Source organism: Manis javanica, chromosome X (assembly GCF_040802235.1).
Source record: "Manis javanica isolate MJ-LG chromosome X, MJ_LKY, whole genome shotgun sequence".
In the NCBI taxonomy this organism is placed as follows: domain Eukaryota; kingdom Metazoa; phylum Chordata; class Mammalia; order Pholidota; family Manidae; genus Manis; species Manis javanica.
The window spans coordinates 23,285,465-23,307,012 of record NC_133174.1 but is presented as its reverse complement, the minus strand read 5'-3'; the positions used below and the strand labels follow the sequence as shown (position 1 = coordinate 23,307,012).

The 21,548-nt window shown below is 37.1% G+C and overlaps 1 protein-coding gene and 1 long non-coding RNA gene across 9 annotated transcripts in view; one reads left to right on the top strand and one right to left on the bottom strand.

The window, feature by feature from the left end:
- GK (glycerol kinase) overlaps window positions 1-21,548 on the bottom strand; it is a 71,367-nt gene that overhangs the window by 11,246 nt on the left and 38,573 nt on the right. For 4 of the 6 annotated variants that reach the window (XM_036992160.2, XM_036992163.2, XM_017640996.3 and 1 more), the window contains 8 exons: window positions 21,070-21,136; window positions 19,962-19,979; window positions 18,203-18,238; window positions 17,746-17,813; window positions 13,028-13,070; window positions 12,611-12,691; window positions 1,953-2,031; window positions 343-439 (listed from right to left, as the gene is read on the bottom strand). In XM_036992160.2, the coding sequence (XP_036848055.1) occupies window positions 343-439; window positions 1,953-2,031; window positions 12,611-12,691; window positions 13,028-13,070; window positions 17,746-17,813; window positions 18,203-18,238; window positions 19,962-19,979; window positions 21,070-21,136 (489 nt within the window). The remainder of the gene's footprint in view (window positions 1-342; window positions 440-1,952; window positions 2,032-12,610; window positions 12,692-13,027; window positions 13,071-17,745; window positions 17,814-18,202; window positions 18,239-19,961; window positions 19,980-21,069; window positions 21,137-21,548) is intronic. The other 2 variants (XM_036992161.2, XM_017641003.3) reach the window with 1 other exon arrangement.
- Window positions 13,078-21,266, top strand: LOC140847523 (uncharacterized). 3 transcript variants are annotated; one of them, XR_012127572.1, is made up of 5 exons: window positions 13,078-13,720; window positions 14,735-14,799; window positions 17,911-17,988; window positions 20,115-20,161; window positions 21,076-21,266. It is a non-coding gene; the product is annotated as an uncharacterized lncRNA (long non-coding RNA). The 3 variants fall into 3 exon arrangements; XR_012127570.1 differs by lacking the exon at window positions 14,735-14,799; XR_012127571.1 differs by lacking the exons at window positions 14,735-14,799; window positions 17,911-17,988; window positions 20,115-20,161.

The following is a 21,548-nucleotide window of genomic DNA, read 5'->3' as shown; positions in this document are numbered from 1 at the left end:
GAATCCACATATGAAAAAGTTTATAATCCATCTGAACAGATGACAGTACTATAGAACCAAATCAGTATTCATCTAGATGATGTCCCTTTGGCACATACATTGCAGATGCACTGAAGACACAAGATAATAACACTAACATGAATATGGATATGGCAGGGGCTTACTGTCAGATTGATTTATAATTTTTAAGAGTTTAAAGGTTTTGAAATTATATTCTCCAAACAGAAAAGGTTTCTTCAACAGTTTAAAATCATTTGAAAACGGGAAACTATTAACTAATAAGTTATTAGCTAACTAAGTAAATCAAGACCCACAAAAGCATACCTTATTTTCAGTTCTTACCCTCTTGCACTGGGCTCCCAATAAGGTGCATATAACCCCGAAAACGCTGGGACAAAATAGCAGCCATAAGAAGTACCTACTTCTTTAGCAAGTTTCTCTAACATTAAAAAACAAAACAAAATGAAAATCACTGTAATATATTCTACTTACTTTAGTCAATGAATACATCTTTTTTCTTTTGAGAGGGCATCTCTCATATTTATTGATCAAATGGTTGTTAACAACAATAAAATTCAGTACAGGGGGGTCAATGCTCAATGTACAATCATTAATCCATCTCAAGCCTAATTCTCGTCAGTCTCCAATCTTCTGAAGCATAACGAACAAGTTCTTACATGGTGAACGAATTCTTATATAGTGAATAAATTCTTACATGGTGAACAGTACAAGGGCATTCATCACAGAAACTTTCGGTTTTGATCACGCATTATGACCTATAAACAATCAGGTCAAATATGAATATTCGTTTGATTTTTTTACTTGATTTATATGTGGATCCCACATTTCTCCCTTTATTATTATTATTATTTTTATTTTTAATAAAATGCTGAAGTGGTAGGTAGATGCAAGATAAAGGTAGAAAACATAGTTTAGTGCTGTAAGAGGGCAAATGTAGATGATCAGGTGTGTGCCTATGGACTAAGTATTAATCCAGGCTAGACAAGGGCAGCAAAACATCCACGGATGCAGAAGATTTCTCTCAAAGCAGGGGGGGGGAGGTTCTGAGCCTCACCTCTGTTGATCCCCAATTTCTCACCTGATGGCCCCCCTGCGACTGTGCCTGTCTTAGGTTGTTCCTCCCTTGAGGAATCTTACCCGTCTCTGGCTAACCAGTCATCTTCCGGGGCCATACAGGGAAATGTAAAGTTGGTAAGTGAGAGAGAAGCCATATTAATGAACACATCTTTTTAAAAAATTAGGATTGGGCTTTTGGTTTCATTCATTAGTATAATAAATGTTCCTATTTATAGCAGTGTGCTAGGAACAGCAAAAACAAATTTTCCCACATTGCATGCCCCCCACTAAAATATAACCCAGCCCAAGAAATAAAACAACTGGATTAGTTTTGTTAAGGTATTTTAGCTCATTTTCACTATTTTTAAGGTTGCTGACTAGGGGATGAAGAAGTAGCTTCCAGAGCACCCCTAATCAAAAATGTGTTTCTGCTTGTCTCCCCTTCAGGCAAAATTAAGCAAGTAGATGAAAGAATGGGTAGGTGAGTTCAAAATAATTATCCATCAACTGAAAAATAGCCTTAAATTATAGGTACTGGAGTTTTAATGCTCACTTTAGGAGTTAAAGCTTTTCTCATCAGATAAATTTAACTGGACTGCTTTACCTAAAGATTTTGGCAATCCTGGTGTTCAATTTTATACTTGGGTAGTTTTTATGCCCTACCTCGCCAGTTTATTAATAACTACCACCAGTTATGTCAATTCGGTCTATTATATATCTTCACAAAATAGTCTTTTATATATGTCAAACTCATAATAGGGATCCATATAATTTAATGTCATATGGGACAAAGAAAAAGTATTAACAGATTACAAAGGTAAAAGATTAAAAATACTCATTATTTATATTCTAGTTCTTTGTTACAACATACTCACCAATTTCCTCTGAGGTCTTTATAATTCCAAGATTGTCTCTTAGCCAGCGAATAACAGCACCAGCTATAGCTACAGAACCCTGTGGAAAAAGGAATCCAAGAGAGAATACATGTCATTACTCTAAAAAGGTTTTACTGAGCATATTCTCTGTGTATGACACTACCAGATGGATAAAGATAAAAAATTTCAATGTTGGGACTTCCACAAATATCATTAACTAGGTCTCCTAATACAAACATAGTTGTACCTAGGTCATTACAGTTTCCGTGAGACACGGAACAGAACAGAGGCCTGCAGCACACCCTTGGACCTTTCCCCGTAGGTGGACATCAATGTGACGAGCAGTTTGCTTCATGTACAATTGCTCTATCTGTTGCTAAATGACTGAGGTCCGTCCACACCCAGAATACATTCCCGTCATATCCACAAAGTTATCGGGAGAGGCCACTTTAAATGTTTTTCAATTCCATTTCCCACATCTAACAGTATATAAATCAAGCAACAGCAACAAAAAAGTTAGCAAAGAAGCTAACAACAAAGTATTATTCTTTACAACAAAATCACCAAGGAATGGTTAGGGAGGGGCTGTGGCAATAAAGAAGAAAAACACTATTTGGAGTCAGATGAACTGGGTTTGAGTCCAAGTGCCAGTTCTTAATTGCTATGTGATCTGATGCAAATAGGTTAGTCTTTCTGAGCCTCCATTTCTTCACCCATAAAATGGTAGTGACTAACACCACCTAACTAAATAAACTACTATGAGGCTCAATATGAGACCATAATGGAAAGTTCTTATTGAATGCAAATATTAGCTTCATTAATTACTTTCAAGTGTTAAAAAAGAATCAGCCAAATTCCATTGGCTTATGAATGGATTAAAAAAAAAGTGTATGCACCAATGGAATATTATTTGGCCATGAAAATGAATGTACCGCTACAACATGGATAAACCTTGAAAACATTGTGCTAAGTGAAAGAAGCCAGTCACAAAAGACCATATATTGTATGATTCCGCTTACATAAAATGTCCAGCATAAGCAAACCCATAAAACAAAGAGATTAGTGGTTGCCTATGGTTGGGGTGATGGTGTGATTTTCTGGGCAGATTGTTGCATGACTGTGAATATACTAAAATATACATTTTAAAAGGGTGAATTGTGTGATATGTGGACTGTATCTCAATAAAGCTGTTATAAAAAGATCCTGAGGGTAAAAAGAGTATCAGCACAAACCATTAGGAGTTCCAAAAAGAGTTTTTTTAAATCTGATGTTTCATTTATATAGATTATTAATGTAAATTACTTCCATATAATCCCCCAAACCAAAACATCAGGTGATAGGAAGTACAGGGAGAAGAATGTTTTTATCTGTTGCACACTTCCCTGCCCCCAATTCAATGAACTGAATTACAAATGATCACCCCTTCCTGCTATCAGTTTTCAGATGTAAACAACTAGATGCTGAATATGGTGATAATATTCTATCATTCATAGCTTCTATGAGAATAAGTCACTATATGTTACTGCTAAGCTGCAGACAACCACGATTGTTCTTTACAACAAAACCACCAAAGAATGGTTGGGGCGGGGGGACTGTGGCAAGAAGTAAGAAAACACACTATTTGGAGTCCAAAGTCGCTTTTAGCTGTAAAAAATTATTTGAGGAACAGATTTGACATCACTATGCAAATATAACCAGGCTTTAAACATGGGACAAAAACAATTCAACAAATTCCTCACAAGGGACTCTAACCCACTGTACCCTCCATTTTTGCTAAGAAGATTTTAATACACTTCTTAACTTTGATATGTTATATACTTAGGTTCTTAGTAGGGCCATCAAGGAGAACTAAGTAAATGTTTTGTTTAGAGAGACTTAAGAATTTTACTCTCACATTTCCTTTGGAAGCAACCAATCCAGGGATGGCAGTGGCCAAACACTAGTAAGCACATAAGATTTTCTAGACCAGTGCTGTCCAATAGAAATATAATGTGAGCCACATATGCAACTCACATTTTCTAGTTACCGTATTAAAAAAGTAAAAAGAAACAGGTTGAATTGTAACAGATTTTGTTTAACCCAATATATTAAAAATATTGTCACTGTAACATGCAATCAATATAAAATTTTTTGAGATATTTTATATTTTTTGTACTGCGTCTTTGAAATTGGGTATATATTTTATACTTGTAGTGCATCTAAATTTGGATTAGCTACATTCCTAGTGCTCAGCAGCAACATGTTCCTGGTGGCTACCATATTGGACAGCACAATTCTAGATCTAATTGAAAAGACAGGTGTCCATTTTCCTTATACTCTCAAAGGACCCTGGCCCTAAATGGCATCTAACCAAGAAATGTGTATATTTTAAATAGTTTTAGGTGAATAAACCATGAATTTTAAAAAGCCAGTGTGCTAGAGGTCTAGTAGAGTGGTTTTGCGGCTATCACTCACAACTTTATACTTTGGGAAACCAAATGCTGATGTACCTTATTTTCACTAAAATGGGCAGGATGTTACATGCATAAGATAAAAATTTTTTTTGACAGGAAGCAATATGGTTTTAGCAAAAGGAATATCAAGGCCTTAATTAAAGGTAACTGGTTGGGAACCAGAGGGCATTACTTAGATTAAAACAAAAGAAAAAAATACAAAGCCACTGTGAAGGCTCCAGAAGAAAATTATTTTAAATCTGGTCATCAGGAGTGTACAGGAGTATTCGGTTTGAGTTAAGAAACAGGTTTACTATAAGAAAATAAAAAGTAGATTAAAAACACTTATCTGAAAGAAGTACATAATTTTGGTGTCAGAATATAACACGTGGTATTAGTTATTAATTTTAAAAAATTAATAAAAATTAGAGAAACCTCCAAATTCACTAAAGATGTGGTCTTTTGAATTCAAAGGCAGGAGATAAAGTGGAAGATGGTATAATGCTTTGAAGATGGGCAGGAAAAAAAAGTACAGGAATGGAAACCTAAAATGATAGAAGGTGACCGTCTATCATTATCAAATAAGTTACTGTCAATTATATCCTAAATACAAAGATCCAATATTTCAGTGTATCATCTACAAATATGAAACCAACCCTGGTTCAAAGTCATAACCCTCTGGGAAAGGTGCACATAAGCGTAATAGCTGTACTCTAAGAAAAACATAATAGAGATGAGAAGGTATAAAGAAGAATAAATTAAATGGTAACAGGACAAGAGGAATAAATGATTTAAAAACTAGATACATAGCCTGGAAAGTAAAAGGCTAAGAAACAGGCTATGGGATGATTGGATTAAAAATAATCAAGTAAATCTGATGTAATGGCATAGCAGGCAAACATACTTTTCCTTAAAAGTTCCTTGACATGAATGCCACTGCCATGAACAGTATCCATCTAAAGTAGATAAATATTACAAGACAGTTACAGTTAAAATCACTGGGTGTGGAGAAAAATTATGGAAAATTAAGATTATCCTTAAATTGCTTAAAATCATCCATCAGGTACAGTAAACAGTTTTATCTATACTACAGTAACGTATCTCCACATACATAACTTATACTGCACTTAATTTATATAAGATTATAAATGAAAAATCTAATGCTATAGCATTTTTAATTGCATAGAAAAAAGGAACCCAGAGTTGAATTGGGGGGAGCATTACTTTTGAAATGTAATCTATATCATTAATATTTCAGTAACAAATTAGGGAATTAAAATTAAAAGCATTTATTGCTCAGAACATATACTTTCCAAGGAAGTACATTATGTAAGTCCATAAACAATGTTTATAGGCTGTGGCAGACAGATTCTTAGTTAAGGGCCTCCATAGTATTCACTTCTGGTGTTCATGCCCTTGGGTAGACCCCTTGCTGAACTTGGTGGGTCTTATGACTTGCTTCCAACCAATAGCACACATCAAAGGTGGCGGGGCATACGTGATGAAGTGTGTATGATTAAGGTATACAAGCCTGTCACACCTATTTTCTAGATTCTCTTCCTCCCTTGCTAGCTTTGAGGAACAAGAGGGTCATGTTAGGGACCCTCATGTGGGAAGAAACCTCAGGTGGCCTCTAGGAGCTGAGGGTGGTCTGCGGCTGACAGCTAGCAAGAAACTGAAGCCCTTGGTCCTACAGCCAAAGGAACTGAATTTGGTCAATCACCTGGCAAGTGGGCCTGGAACCTCAGATGAGACCGCAGCCTCCGCCAACACCTAGACTGTAGCCTTGAGAGACACTGAGCAGAGCACCCAGCTAAGTTGTGCCTAGACTCGTGACCTATGGAAACTATGAGATAATAAATGGGTGTGGTTTTAAGCTACTTACATTTGTGGTAAAACTGTTATACAGCAATAGATAACTAATGCAAAGCCTTATACCAAAAATGGAATATCTACCTTAAGAGGGGTGAAATACTCCAAAAAGGAAATCTTAACACTATAATCAGAAATCATAGCAGAGATAAAGTGGGAGATAGGACATTTAGAAAAACCAATGTAGGGAAATGCTCTTTGAAGCTCGTATTTAAAATAGACAAAAATGCCATAACATCTGGTATGTAAACAACATTTATTGAGTGTCTGCTCCATGCCAGCCCACTGCAGCAGTGTCGTAAATGAGACAGACAAGTACCCTGGCCTCAGGGCACTTACATCCTAGTGACAGAATACAGAACAGGGAAGTCACAGATCCTAAGCAAGCTCAATTTCATAATCACACCAAAGGCCCCCAAAAGGATTTTTGTTTCATGGAATAATATGTAAAAAGAGATGAACAAAGAAAAGGAAAAGCATGCTTCAGGAAGACAGTGTACTACTAACAGATGGCAGAGGGAAGGCAGAATTGTTCGACTGCTCTATTTTGCTTCAGTATCTTCCACTACTAGAAAAATTTTCCATCTAGAAAGAATGGGACAAATTTAAGCAATTTAAAATGAGTTTAAGTCTTAGAACAACTGAAGGATCATCTGCCCCCATTCCTTTTTACTGCTAATGAAAACAGGGACCCAGAGAGGTTATGAATGTCAGGCCTAGATGGATCACATGCCAGAGGGTAGGGAGACAAAAAAAAGAACGCTCTTGGTGATGAGAAAGAGGTAGATGGATGTCCATGTCAACAGAGATGGTGAGTTTGCACTTTAAAAATCCCCTCTGTTCTAAACACAGAGGGTAACAGACAAAAAGTAAAAAGAAAACTAAAACAGTACCTGCTGACTCAAATGCAAATAGTGTCGATGTGCACAGAAACAGAAATGCGTGACTGAGCAGGGCTTGAGGACACAAGCATGATGGGGTCTGATAAATTTTTCTGTATGTGTCAGGAAGCCGGGGGACCAGAAACTAGCTCCTCCTGGGAAGTCCAAAATGCTGTGTAAGGCAAGGCATAGAATCAGCTCCAGTGCTTGAAGCCGGGGGCTAGGTGGCGCTCTCCTCCTGTGCGGGGACGCTAGGAAACAAGCAACTGTCTACTTACTGACGAAGGCTCTGGCTTAGTGGAAAATGAGACTGGAAGTGAAAATTCCAAAATACAGGAGGAAATCAGTTATCAGTAAATCAGCCAACAAAACTTAACAGCTCAAATGAAATCACTCCAATCTGCCAAATACTTTAAAATAAGTACATGCTGTGCATTTTATTACATGTGCCTCAATATGACAAATAAAAACTTAAAAAAATATAAAGTCAGTATGTGCTCAAGTATTCAAAGAGATAAATTAAGGCACAATTTCTATTTTAAAAAAACAATCATGAAATAATGAATCAAAAGAAAAGAGACCAGCAGCCACTGCTCTTCCTCTTCACATATGCGGCCTGAGGTGATCTCCAAAAATGGTTCGCTATTCACTTGACCCAGAAAACCCCACAAAATCATGCAAATCAAGAGGCTCAAATCTTCGTGTTCACTTTAAGAACACGCGTGAAACTGCCCAGGCCATCAAAGGTATGCATATCCGAAAAGCTACCAAGTAGCTGAAGGATGTCACCTTGCAGAAGCAGTGTGTGCCATTCCGTCGCTACAATGGTGGAGTTGGTAGGTGTGCCCAGGCCAAACAGTGGGGATGGACACAGGGTCGGTGGCCCAAAAAGAGTGCTGAATTTTTACTGCACATGCTTAAAAATGCAGAGAGTAATGCTGAGCTTAAGGGTTTAGATGTAGATTCTCTGGTCATTGAGCATATCCAGGTGAACAAAGCCCCCAAGATGCGGCGCAGAACTTACAGAGCTCATGGTCGGATCAAGCCATATATGAGCTCTCCCTGCCACATTGAAATGATCCTTACTGAAAAAGAGCAGATTGTGCCTAAACCAGAAGAGGAAGTTGCACAGAAGAAAAAGATATCCCAGAAGAAACTCAAGAAACAGAAACTCATGGCCTGGGATTAAATTCAGCATAAGATAAATGCAAATAAAAAGTAAAAGAAAAAAAAAAAAGAAAAGAGAAACAAAATCAAGTGGATATGAGAAACAACCAATTACAAGTCCTGGAAATAAAATAACTGAGTGAAATTTTAAAATGTCATAGATGGGATAAACTCTCGACTAGACAGATGATGAGTACATTAGGGTTCCTATACACTGCTGGGCACAGGATAACTTGCTACATCCACTGTGAAACATACATAATCTACTGCCTAGGAATTCTACTCCCACAGAAAGGTGTACACGGGTGACATATACAAAAATGTTCACAGTAACATTTTTCGTAAGAGTCCAAAACTGAAAACAGCTCAAATGTCATCAACAGTTGGATAAATACCAAACTGTGGAATTTTCATATGGAAGTGAAAAGGAATGAGACAGCTGTATCTCACAACATGGATGAATCTCACAATAATGTTAAGTGAAAGAAGCCAGATCAAAGAATATATACTGTAGGACTCTCACTTTCTCTATTTCTCACTCTTTAAAATCTTTAATTTATAAAATACTGAAAACATGCAAAACTAAACCTCAGTATTTAGGATTACACATTTACATGTTAGGATTGTATAATAAAAAAAAAGTAAGGAAGTGACGATATCTGGGCAATGCTGACCTCAGGGGAGGGGGAGGAGGCTGTGATTAGGAGGAGCACAGGGGTTTCTGGGTGCTGGCAGTGTTCTGTCTCCTAACCTGGGGAGAGGTCACATGGGTCTTCTCTTTAGTTTATGCATTTTTCTGTACGTGTCTTATATTTCACAATTAAAAAGTGGTTTTTTTTTGTTCGTTTTAAAGAGAGAATTTGGAAACGTAAGGCTGATACTGAGCCATTCACCAGGGATGCATGGAGACACAAAGAGATTAACAAAATATAAAAGGGCAGTTAACAGACATGGACTTTGGACTAAAAGGTTCCAATATCCATATACCAGCAATGCCAGAAGAGGATGGAGGTAATAGTAGAGAAGCAATATTTGAAGAGATACTGCTGAGAATTTTCTAGAACTGAAGACAAACTTGTATTCAAGTTATCTAACATGGTAAGTAAAAATAAATCCATTCCCAGGCACATTATAGTAAAACTATGGAACATCAGTGAAAAAGAGATAATGTTAAAAAAGTCTCAGACAATAACCTATATTATCTATAAAGGAACCACATTTAGATGAGAGGTTTCATCAGCATTAAAAATGGCCAGAAGGGATGTAGGAAAAACAATTCTAAAATTAGATTTGTTAATCTAAGATTTTATATCTACCCCAGAGAGAGAGCAAAATAAACCTAAAAAGAATAGGCTTACTGCCTAGACTCTTACCAAATTACATGAAAGGCTGTCTCTTGGCAAAAAAATGGGGGTGGGGACACAAATAAGTCCAAAGAAATGATACTGGACACAGAAATTTATATGTTACTCATTGTGATTTACCTATCAACTGGAAAGAAAACAGTACTTACTACTGCATGTTTAAGAAAAAGGGGAAACGAAAATTTTAAATGCAGTAACATGATTGCTGGTGGAAGTGATAGAAGTAAAGCATTTGAGGTCATTGTGGGTGGGAAGGTAAAATACTAAACAACCATAAACACTGCTAGGAAAATACATAGTTGAATAATACCTTAAAAATTTTAAAGATAGTCATGAAAAAAACCTAAACACAGCAAAAGCAGAAACGCATTATATCACTTCCAAGTGAGCAGAAGGAGAATAAAAGAAGACTAGAAGACTAAGATGTGCAGCCATGGTTTCAGTTCTTAACAAGTAGAAAGTAAATTGTTAATATGTCAGATTGCCAAGCCAAGAAGAATCTGTCAAATTAAAGAAATGATTACTAAATATATTCTTTGTAAATACTTACAAAAAAAGGAAGCAGTGTAACCGAGTGGAATTAGCATTAATTTACTGAGAAAAAGTATTACGAATCTAGCTTTTAACTTCCCTGCCTTCTTTTACCAGTTTGGTTTAATTTTATAGAAATGTTTGGTAATTGAAAAAAAGTTAGAAAACATAGGAAAGAAAAAAGAAGTAAAATCCTATCTACCATTGTTAACGTATTAGTGTGTGTGTGTGTGTGTGTGTGTGTTATGGCTGAGACTGCTAGGTTATGGGACAAAGGAAGTGACATAAGTGAGACACAAGGAAAAGAACATTGGACTTAGGAGACTGGAGCCCAGAATATTAGGACTACACGGAAGGAGACAGCTCAGTAGGGTGGCCTATGTATCTAGAATTTGATGGCCAATAACCTGGATTTGCATCCTGGATCTGCTACTTATTAGTTACCTTGGCCACGTGACTCCAATTTTATTTCTCTACTTTCAGATTCTTTGTGTGTAAAACAAGGGGATAGGACGTGTAGTGAAGCCTGTTGCCATCTAATCTACTGTCCGTCTTAGCTTTAAAAATCTATGAACTGAAAAAAATTACAGGAATCAAAACAAATCATAAACCATACATATGTTTGGTAAGTCTCCACATGAGAAAACACTGCAAGAGTAACAAAGACTGAAAGAGAATTCAGAAGGTGTCAGAATAGGCTGAAATCACTATCACAAAATTTAACAGTAAGAAATTAAGACCTCAATTTAAATTAATGAAAGATCTTCTATGCAAATACAGAATGGAGCGGACTTGCTTGACAATGATTCACTTGAAAAAGAGCTAGATATTTTAACATATGCTCCTGGAGTGAATGATATGATGGGGTTATTACACTAAATTAATGAACTCTCAGGCTAGTGTAGCAGAAGCACTGTGTATGTTCAAGGGCACAAATCACACTAGGGAATACAGGTCAGATTACATATAGAATATTCTATTCTGTTCTGGAAGACACTGACAAATTGGAAGGCATCTAAGGAAGGGAGTGGAGAACCATAAGCAACTGGAAACCATGTGACATCAGGGCACTGGGGAAGATTACTGCAGAGTAGGAAGACCCAGAGAGATGGACAGCTGCCTCCTAGTATTGGAATGCTCTTGATGGCTGGTCTAGATCCACTGCTAGAGGTGCTATCAGGAAGCAGTTTTTGGTGCTTTCTTCAAACCGAAGTTGGAAGGCCATAGGTAAAAGGTAGAAGAGAAGGCTTTTCACATTGGGAGGGAAGTAAAGACCAGGTAACCCCTACCCTTGAGGGCCTTTCCAGGTCTAAGGCATCTGTAACTCTAAATGACTGCTCATCTCCAGCAAAAGAAAAGAGAGGGCAGTTCACTGCTACTGTCATAGGTAACATTTATGCAGTGCATGACCCACATGCCTAGCACTGTACCAAGCACTTTTCACAGGGTTAAACAAAGGGGGAGAGGGCATGTAGGAGTTTGTAGTATTAAGATACCTTTAATACACAGACCAAGTGCTCCATAAATGCTTCTGTAATCCATAGAAAAAGCACCAGGGAAAGATTACAGTGCTTGTATAGGGAGGGGGTGAGAAAAAATGGAAATAAATTACAATTCTTTATGCTCTAGGCATAACAGCTAATAAAATACTTTAACTATAAGCAGAAGTCTTATAGTTTAACTATAAGAACACTTGTGACCAAATTATCATATACATCAGGAAACAAGCCTCAATGAGTTTTCAGATCCACTGTATATTTGTATATTACAAGAGAGCCATTTAAAATGAATTGTACAGAAATGCTTTTAAGAAAGTATCTGATTTTACAAAAAGAACACTGCTTCTTTGATGTCATAAATAAATATTTCTAGTGTTTCTAATACAAACCCACCATGCCCTATAGACTTAAACTTATTCCTAGTAGAATCTACAAACATGTTTGAAACAGATTGCCAGTGAAAAATGGCTTAAATCTCCTCACTTTCTTTCCTACATCAAAATGTGACACAAAATTTATTTTTATGGAGAGACACACGGAGAGAGTTTCTCTTTTGAAACACTGGGGCATTGTAGTAATAAAAAAACCGAATTTTCAAGCTGAAAGAAATATTCGCAAACAAGTCATACCTTCATTAAATTTTGGCAATAGAAAATCTTACACTGTAAAGTGGCTACAAGGTCCCACAATTGATTGGTAAAAGAATGAAGAGCAGAGCAACTCAAGGTCTCCTGGGAATCCTGACCCCCAGCTCAGTCCCAGGTTCCTTCCTCTCAACCAAATGCCAAGAAGTAAACTGAGTATTTTCAGTCCTATATATGAAGATTTACCAGAAAAGGTATTAGAAAACACTGTGACTTTCATTAGCTTTGAAGATTTTAATACTATTCATATTGATTGAAAAAGACTTACTTCCAACGCATAATATACTGGTTTGTCCCTGCCAAGTTTGTAAGCCACTGTGGTCAGAAGGCCATGTTCAGAAAATACACACTTGTAGGAGAGAGAAAAATATTTCAGTAGTCAGAAAAATAAAGATACTGTAAGAATCTTTTTAAAGCTAAAATGACCTAGGTACAAAATAATTCAATAAATATAACAATTTAAAAAATAACCTTATTGGTCAGAATTACCAGTATTAAGAACAATACACTTAAACAGTACAAAAAATTTATCCCTTGTATCAAATTAGATTTTTGTTAAGAATCTGACAAGGTCCTAGTGTAGGCATCCCATTGACACAATTAAAAACACACATATTATGCTCAAGCATTATTTATATGAACTTAAAGAAAACTCTCATCAATCTTTTAATTTGAAAAAACCAACCTTACGGCCTGTATTACATAGTAAGAAACAGCCTGTTCCATACCTATAGTTGGGGGAAGAATGAACAGTGTGAGAATGTTATTAAAAGCAAATCACGAAACATTAATAACACAAATTATTTAAATGGACATTTTACTTAGTACAACAAAAGTCATTAAAGTATTAGAAAAGTTCCAAAAGTTAGCAAACATTGAATACCTCTTTTTGGAATAATGTTTTAAAGATAAGTCTAGATGAAAATCTATTTCGTGCAATCTTAATGGAAAAATGCAGGTATCTTATTTAGTGCTCAGTCAGCCATAGCCCAGTGCTGTGCTTATAAATATCACCGAATTACAACAAGTTCTAAGTTCAGCCACAGTTACACTGCTATTAATCCCCATGAAGTGAAGCACTGTGACTAAGAGCCTTTCACCATTAGGACGGGCACAAACAGAAACGCCATCTCTGGCAAGCAGAGGCTAGGTCCAGAGTGGGGCAAAGTGTCGTTGGACTGCGAAGAATGTGGCATAAAGGGGAAAGCTATTTAAGGCATAGCCTTCCCACCCTTTCTCTGCAGGACAGAGCATTCTCACAGGGGCGGGAGACCCAGGGCCTGTATATAACTCGGCTGCCGTGGACGAACGGAACTGACTGTGGCAGACCTACCAGTATAAGCTTCAACTCTGCAACAAGTCGGCCATTTGGAAATGAGTGAGTAGTTCTGACTTGTACCAGGCAGCCCAAACTGATACTAATAAGGGTCACAGGGAAACAATTTCCAAGTGAGTTGGGTACAACAACCCTCGGCTCTCCACAGGCTGTCCTGTCTAAGCTTGGGATTCCCGAGTAGGGACACGGGCCTTGCTGCTGAGCTCTGTGACATTCTGGCAGGTGGGAGGAGGGGGAGCACTCAGTCCAGGGGTGGACAGAGGGATCCCAGCAGAAGCTACTATCAGTCAGCACTAAGTCAACAGACCCCATCAGCTGCGCTTGTCCTGCGGAGCAAATAGAAACCAAGGGAAATTTTTTCCAATCAACATTTTCCCAGGCAGTGCTGTTATAAGAATTAGCCCTGGCCCAAGACATTCTCTCTTCTCATCCATACACATTATTGGCCCGCCTGACAAACAGCTAATACACTCAGGGAGCATGAAATTAATGAATATGTAAGTTTTTAAAGACACCAATCAAATAACATGAGGTTCAGGTAATAATACATTCATGAATCAAAACACATAAATCACTAGTTTTTTACTTCCACAATGCTGAAAAAGTTGTAAGGTTTTAAGTTAGTCCATCAACTTTTAGAAATATTCATAAAAATGGAAGTTAATCACCTGTTTCACACTTTTTAAAAGAGAAACCTGTACCAATTTAACTCCCATATAAACACTCTGTGTAGTGAACAGTAGTGTACAAGTCTTAAATCACAAAATTGATGCAAAGGCTCTTTATTAAGAATAAAAGTAAATTCTTAAGTTAGTATACTTAATAAGTAATTAATGAGCATTATCATTGTATGAAGAGACTCCCTTGCTACATTTAGGCCATAGCTTCCAAAGCAATACACGGGCAATTATTTTCCACTTAAATTTTATTTTTTCTTCCCAGTTATCAAACACATATGGGGCTTTCAGCAGTTTTGTGGTCTACCTACCCTTCCTTAAGATTTTATTGTGTTTAAACATCCCAGAAGGATGCCTGACTTTTCTAACCTCTGTGAAGGTCTAGGTCGCTTACTCTCCTTCGTGGGGATATGTGCCAAAGACAGCGAACAAAGAAAGAGGAGGGTGAGTAGCCCTGGCTGAGCGTGAAGGAGGGAAAAAAACCTCCTTTATTACTGTTAGTCAGGGCCCCTGGGGAGAGGAGGGATCTATTTTTGGTTCTCTTTCTTACAGGCAAAATTTAATGTTCACATAGTCCATGTTCATTCTAGAAAAATTAGAAAATATAGAAAAACTAAAAGAAAAATTAGTGTTACTCATAATCTGTGCCTCTACCCCAAAACAGATGGGCTTTCCACCAAATTCCGAGTTGAACATCATTTTCTCCAAACCTCAGCAGGGAGAAAATGACCCCATCTCCTCAACCTCTTAGGACTTTCTTCTGTCGCTCATTTATCTCCCATTTACTTGACAACTTGCATCTGTTTTCTGCTCAGACTCCAAAGAAACAATCTCTGGTCGCTCTGTGACTTAAAAATAAAAACAAACAGAATTCCCTAACAGGTATGATCCTGTTAACCTAATAAACTACCTACTTTGCTGACACTTCCTGGATGGTACATTTTTGCAAGCACTTTTTAATTCTGCTGTCTTTATTTTCTACCAATGTACATCTCTTTTGAACGTTTTCAATCTGGCTTCCACCTTGAGCATTCTACTAAAGCTTTGTTCTCAGAGGTCACTACTCAAGTCCTAATTTCTATGTACAATGGTCTGGTGTCATTCTCAGCCTCTATGACCTTTTTGTAGTACTTTGCACTGCCAACCAAGCCTCCTTCTTAAATATATCTATCCTGGATTTCCACATTAATGAATAACTGCATTCTATTTTTCTGAATTCTCTATCTCAGCATCTCTTACTTCTCCTTAAATATCTGTATACTTTTTTACTTTTTTTCTTGGTAATTTCATCTATTTCTATTGCTTCAAAAATTACCTCTAAATAGGTGAAATTCAAAATCTCTACTTTCATACTGAACTCATTCCACATTTCCAAATGTGTGCAATATACAGCCTACCACTAACACAAACATGGCCCAAACAGAAAATCTACTCAGACCTATCTTTACGCTGGCTAAGCCAACCCTGGGCCAGGTGACTAGACTCTATACCTACTTCCTGTCTCTTGTCCCTCTGCACAGCCACAGACATTCATCCACAGACTCCCTCTGTGTCTCCATCCCTCTTAGTCCTTGTCCTTGTTACGAGGATGCTAAAGTGGCCTCCTCCGTGGCTTCTTTGCCAACAGTCTCTCCTCACTTTCACCCAGTACTGCTACATTAAGGACCAGCTCCAGTTAGCTCGCAAAAGCAGCTCACAAACCTTCAGAAGTGTCCCTCTGCCTATCAAGAAGAAAAACCTCCTCAGCCTGAAGTTTAGAGCTTCACAACACGATCCTAGACTTATTTTCTACCACTTCCCTACCCAAATGTTCTCTACATTTTCCAAGCAAAGTCTTCCATTTCCCTATTTGCTTCTTTGTTCAGTGTTCCTTGTACTTACTTGCCCATATAGCTCATTCTTCAAAACATCTCATTACTAACGCAATCTTTTCTGATTTTCCTCCCCTCCCTTTGAAACCCAATAGCAGTACTTCAAAATTTCTTATGGCACATTAAGTTTTCATTTTTAATATAACTTAGTACATATTTGTGTTCTTTGCCCTCAGGAAGAGAAATATGAGACCCAAGATCTTGCAATTTGCTATTTCCCTCCTTAACTTAAATGCATCATTTCAGGACTTGGCTGGTAATGCTTAAGGGGAAAGGAAACAGAAGGAGGACGAAAATCAGACAATTTTACTGGGGACCTCCCGTGTGCTCTAAACTGTGTTAGGTATTTGACAAATAGAGGTAGTATCTCATTTACTAGTATTAGTGTGTCTAGCAGAGGAGGAAAGAAGGGGGAAATAGCTTACTTTTCTATCACTTTTCTTGATTACTGATTTAACTGCCTGGAATCCAGAATTCAAAGAAAATGTGTCCAAACCCATGCTGACTCAAGCTGTCCTGATTGTGACCTCAGGGTACCATGACCTATGAAGAATTTTTTTATCTGCCCTCCCAAAAACATCTCTCACACAATAATGTCATACTCTTGCATGAGGACTGCTCATACTGCTAAGAAAACAAGGATGTTTAACTCAAATGTTAGCCATTCCATTATTCACAAAAGAACTTAACCACTGAAGTTAACCTTGATGAGAGACTTAGGAAATCCTCAAGAAGAAAACAATTAAATGTAGATAGTCTCCTGCTAGGTCTATGGAAATTCTTTCCACCCAGGGGACAGTAAAGTTTACAGGTTGGGAGCTCCCGGCTAAGTCAGAATCAGATGGATCTGGGTGCAAAGACTGCCTCCCTCACTTAACTAGTTTAACCTCTCTGAACATCTGTGTTCTTGTCCTAAAATGGGAGTATTCTTATCGCTCTTAGATATAAACTCTGCCTATGTGAGTAGTAAAGAGATGAGATTAGGAGAAAAATCTACCAAATCTCTTCTTCTGTCATTCCTTCTGCTTCTTGTCAAAAGAGAAACTCCAGATAGTGAGGGGAAAGCACAGTGCCAGGAAAATAACATTGAAAATCCCACAATAATATGACTTCATAATTACAGTAAGAAAATCTAGGGCAGGAGCAATATGCTGAAAACTGTAGTTTAAACCATGGCTCTTCCTTCCCTCTGCTTGGCCCTCCCCAACTCTCGACCAATGTCCCCAAAAGAGGTAAGACTGCTTTAAACCAAAATTTCGTTTCTGGATGGAAAAGGTATTGAATTTTACAAATTAAGGTCTTCACAAGCCTCACTGGTATATTTACATGTGGCCTAATGGATTTTATTTGAAGGAGATGGGAAAAAACAAATGGCAAAAAATTTGTACATCCATATTAGAACTCTTACACTATCTTGATTTTCAGCTTTGATGAACTTCAGAAGCCTTTTCTTGTTCAAAGCACCAAAGGAAAAACAAACAAAACACCATTGGTTTGTAGGTCTGTCTCTTAAACTCACGTGTTTTTGGCTTGTCCATTCTGGAAGCACATTTGTCCCACCAATGCAGCAGACTGGTCCCCCAAACACTGAAAGTATAAGTGACAATAAATAACACTAAGACAATATTATTAATTTCCTTCTTAGGTGAGCCATAGGTTAACTTTTCCTTTTTTATTTATCAAGGAATGAACTGTCTCAGGTGTTTTACATTGCCTCCATTTGGCCATTTTCCCATTTGAAAATACTCCTGCCAGGTAACAGGTATGTGAAGGAAGAGTTAGAATTAACTTATTCAAAATATTCTCAGTGGCCCACACTATGTCACAGAATGACAAGAATTAGCCAAGTTTGCTGCTCTTACCTGTTTTCTATAGTGTAGGAAGGGGCAGGTTGATTCAGACGTAGGAGGAAACCCATAAATGGAAGGGGGCAAGGGAGGGGAGGTAGCACATGGATGTTTGTTGATGACACTTACCCCAGATATTGGTACACCTTCCAAGGCCCCAGCTTTCTAATAAAAATTTTAAAAAGGATTATGAATAATCACAAAGTGTTGGCTCTACGAACACAATTGCAACAGGAATGAACATGAATAGCAACATGCCAAAGCATGAGGGCAGACAAGACAAAGCGAGTTTCAACTACAGGAGTGGTTCAGAGAGAGATACTGGGAGTATCCCTAGGGTGACAAGAAGAGACACTGCATTGGAAGATGGACAGGAAACACTGCACTGGCACTCAGGAGATGTGTGCTTTTCTCCTGGACAGTTAGTGGTAAGCCACTGGGCAGGCCACTGAAACTTCCCTATGCTTCAATTTCTTTATCTACACAGTGGGGTCTGAGGGACATGAATGCCTGAGTCCATTAGCTCTTTGCTTTTACTGCTATTACCAAGAAAACACTAATGCATCCTTTAAAATGGTCACATAAATAGCTATCAAACCAGTGGGGAACATATTTATTTTTGGAAGGCTGTATTTTACCAGCTATTCCTCCTACCCAAACTGCTCTTAAGCAAGAAACACAAGAGTGTTCAGGCATTAGGTATTATTTGTTCTTGGCCAACATCATTCTTTCAGTGTATAGATAAGCAAGAGTAAATTTATGGCATTAATAGTGGTTTTTATTTAGATCAAGTATGGCCAAGCATTCTAGGAAGAAAAACGAGATTTAAGTGGATAACTGTGTACTTCACCAAACTTAATTAAAAAAAACATATACCAAATCAAAGCAATTTGTACTGTATTAAAGAATTAGGGGAAAAGAATGTGATCCCTGTAGGTGCGATGTACTAGAAAGAGCACCAAACAAAAGCTTTGGACTGACCCTCATTCTGCTATTTGTGAGCCAGTCTCCCAGCCTTGGGGAGCTTCGGGTTCCCCACATATTACAGTGAGGGTAAGGACAGAAGCAACCTCACATGGCTGTGATGACAAGGAAACCATAGCATGTACCTCGGAACCCTTTACAAATAGAAAGCACCCTCGAGAGAGTGGATATTATTTTATTTCTTTGATGCCTTCTAGTTAATTCAAGACCTGCTATTTTTATTAACTGCATATATTCTTAGAAAATCTGAACGTGGATAATAAGTGAAGGGTAAATTTCATAAAGGGTTGAATATGAATTAGTAGGAAACCTAGAGGCTGTATATCTTAACATATTTAAATACTAAAAGAAGTCTTTGCTTATACTATTGAAGTTACTATAAAACTACCAGCAGGACCTATTATGTGCTTTGAGGCACATAAAACGCCCCTTTTTTCACAGGGAGGGCTCTGTAGAGGATTCCTGAGAGCATCCTCTCATGAAGCATGCAGAAAAAGTGACAGTGCATTTCCAACTAACTGGTTTGAAAGGTTGGCCAAGTATCACTGAAGATAGATATTTAGGACATTTAAAAACTAACTCATTTTCCTCTTATGCTAAGGCCCAAAGCACATCGCAACTGTTCTTTGTAATGGGGAATGTGCATCAGAATTTCTTATCCTAGAGAACCACCTTAGCCTTTTATTTTGAAACCTCACTCTCAGTCTTATGGAAAATTTAAAAAAAGAACATTAAGTTAAAGAAAACCTAAAGCTTGGCTGGAGCTTCTAATAATTTGGAGGATCAATGGAAAATCTAGATAAATCTGTTCAGTAAATGGACTTCTGCTTGTCTAAACTAAATGGAAATGCACTGTATCTTTTCCAAATGAATGAGTAGCATAATTGGTGGGCAACCTACTCACCAGGGTATGAGAGATTTTCTATAGTCAGCAAGGGGGAAAAAGGGGGACAGAAGCATAATGTTTTAAATGCAAAAGAAAACTAGGCCAGTTAAATGTTTTTTTCAACTACCCTCTGAAAGTGTTTCTCAAGAATAGTTTTTTTCTCCAACCCAGGTCAGCTTGTAAGCAGTTATGAAATCATAGAAGCACTTTTATTGTAGGTAAGCAACTATGCTTTCCCTAAAAAATTGCATGTTGCCTTTAATGGCTTTATTATAAATGAAACATTTAAGAATTTTGCTCAAGTTTGATCCAGAGCATCTAGCATTCAACTCTATTAACTCTGTAAGTAGAGTTTTATAGTATTTGTCATGAAACGTCTAAACAGTATTTTTTGCACCTTATCTTAGCCACGTTAAGTTTTATCATAAATTCTAGATGTTTGCACTCAAACACCAGTTCAAATTCTCCTAGAGGTTTTCATCACTGACGTATAGTCAGAGATAATTAGGGATGCTAAGCACACTTTTTCCTGAAACTACTTTTTCTCTGGGTTTCAATGAAAACAACAGTAAAAATGTCCATTATGGAAACCAGTTTAATTAGCAATCACAAATCAGAAATAGGCTTTTTTGTTTTCAGTTTCTTTGCTAAAGTGTTGCTCAGGCTGACAGAGAATCTAATGTAGAACATGGTTTGGCCATTAAAAGAGATTCTACAGGAAAAAGAACACCACTTAAAGGTGAAGAGTCCCTCCTATAAATTAAAAGCAGAAACCGCAACTACTAAACAGTTATTTAGATTAAAAGAATAAACTGGCTCAAATTTTCCAAGCCACCCACTGCACTTAGATTACCCCATTAATACTTTAGATGTGTCATACTCAAAGAAAAGCCAACTAAATTTTATAAAATTTAAAATCAATTGGTAAGCACTTTAAGATTTTTAAGTTATAAAACTATTTAAATAATGCTAAATGCTTATTTCACATACTGTCAACATTCACAGAAAAGTCACAATTTTCAAACTATAAAATATAACACAATTGACTTCTGAATTCTGAATAGTAAAGCTTAATGATTTTCTTTCTCTCTCTCTCTCTTTTTTTTTTTTTTTTTTTTTTTTTTACCATTAGGCCATAGATCTCAGAAGAACTCCGGACATTTGGAAGAATTTTCATTGGAATTTCAAAAAATCTGAAAAACATTAAGATACACATCTGGTAACACTTACATGTATTTAAAGGCAAAAAATGTAAATAACAATTAGAAAATGGATATATTTGAGTATAGAGTTAAATAGTAACAAATAAATAAGCCAGCAGAATATAGTTGTATGCTTGGGTATTTAACATTTTAACTTTATACAAACAAATCAATAAAAAATGAAAAGCACAAAGAAAGCAAAGCACATTTCTAAAGGGACCTAATCCTCCTTGAAGAAAAATCAAGACAATTATTTAATTTGGCCTTTTTATTACATAGGCCAACAACAGTCTCTTAAAAGAATACATAACATTGATTTGGATATTGTAGGTGAAATATCAAAAAAGTTTGGTGCTCCACTGACATCTGAAAATAGTAGGTTATAAATAGGTAATGTATTTGG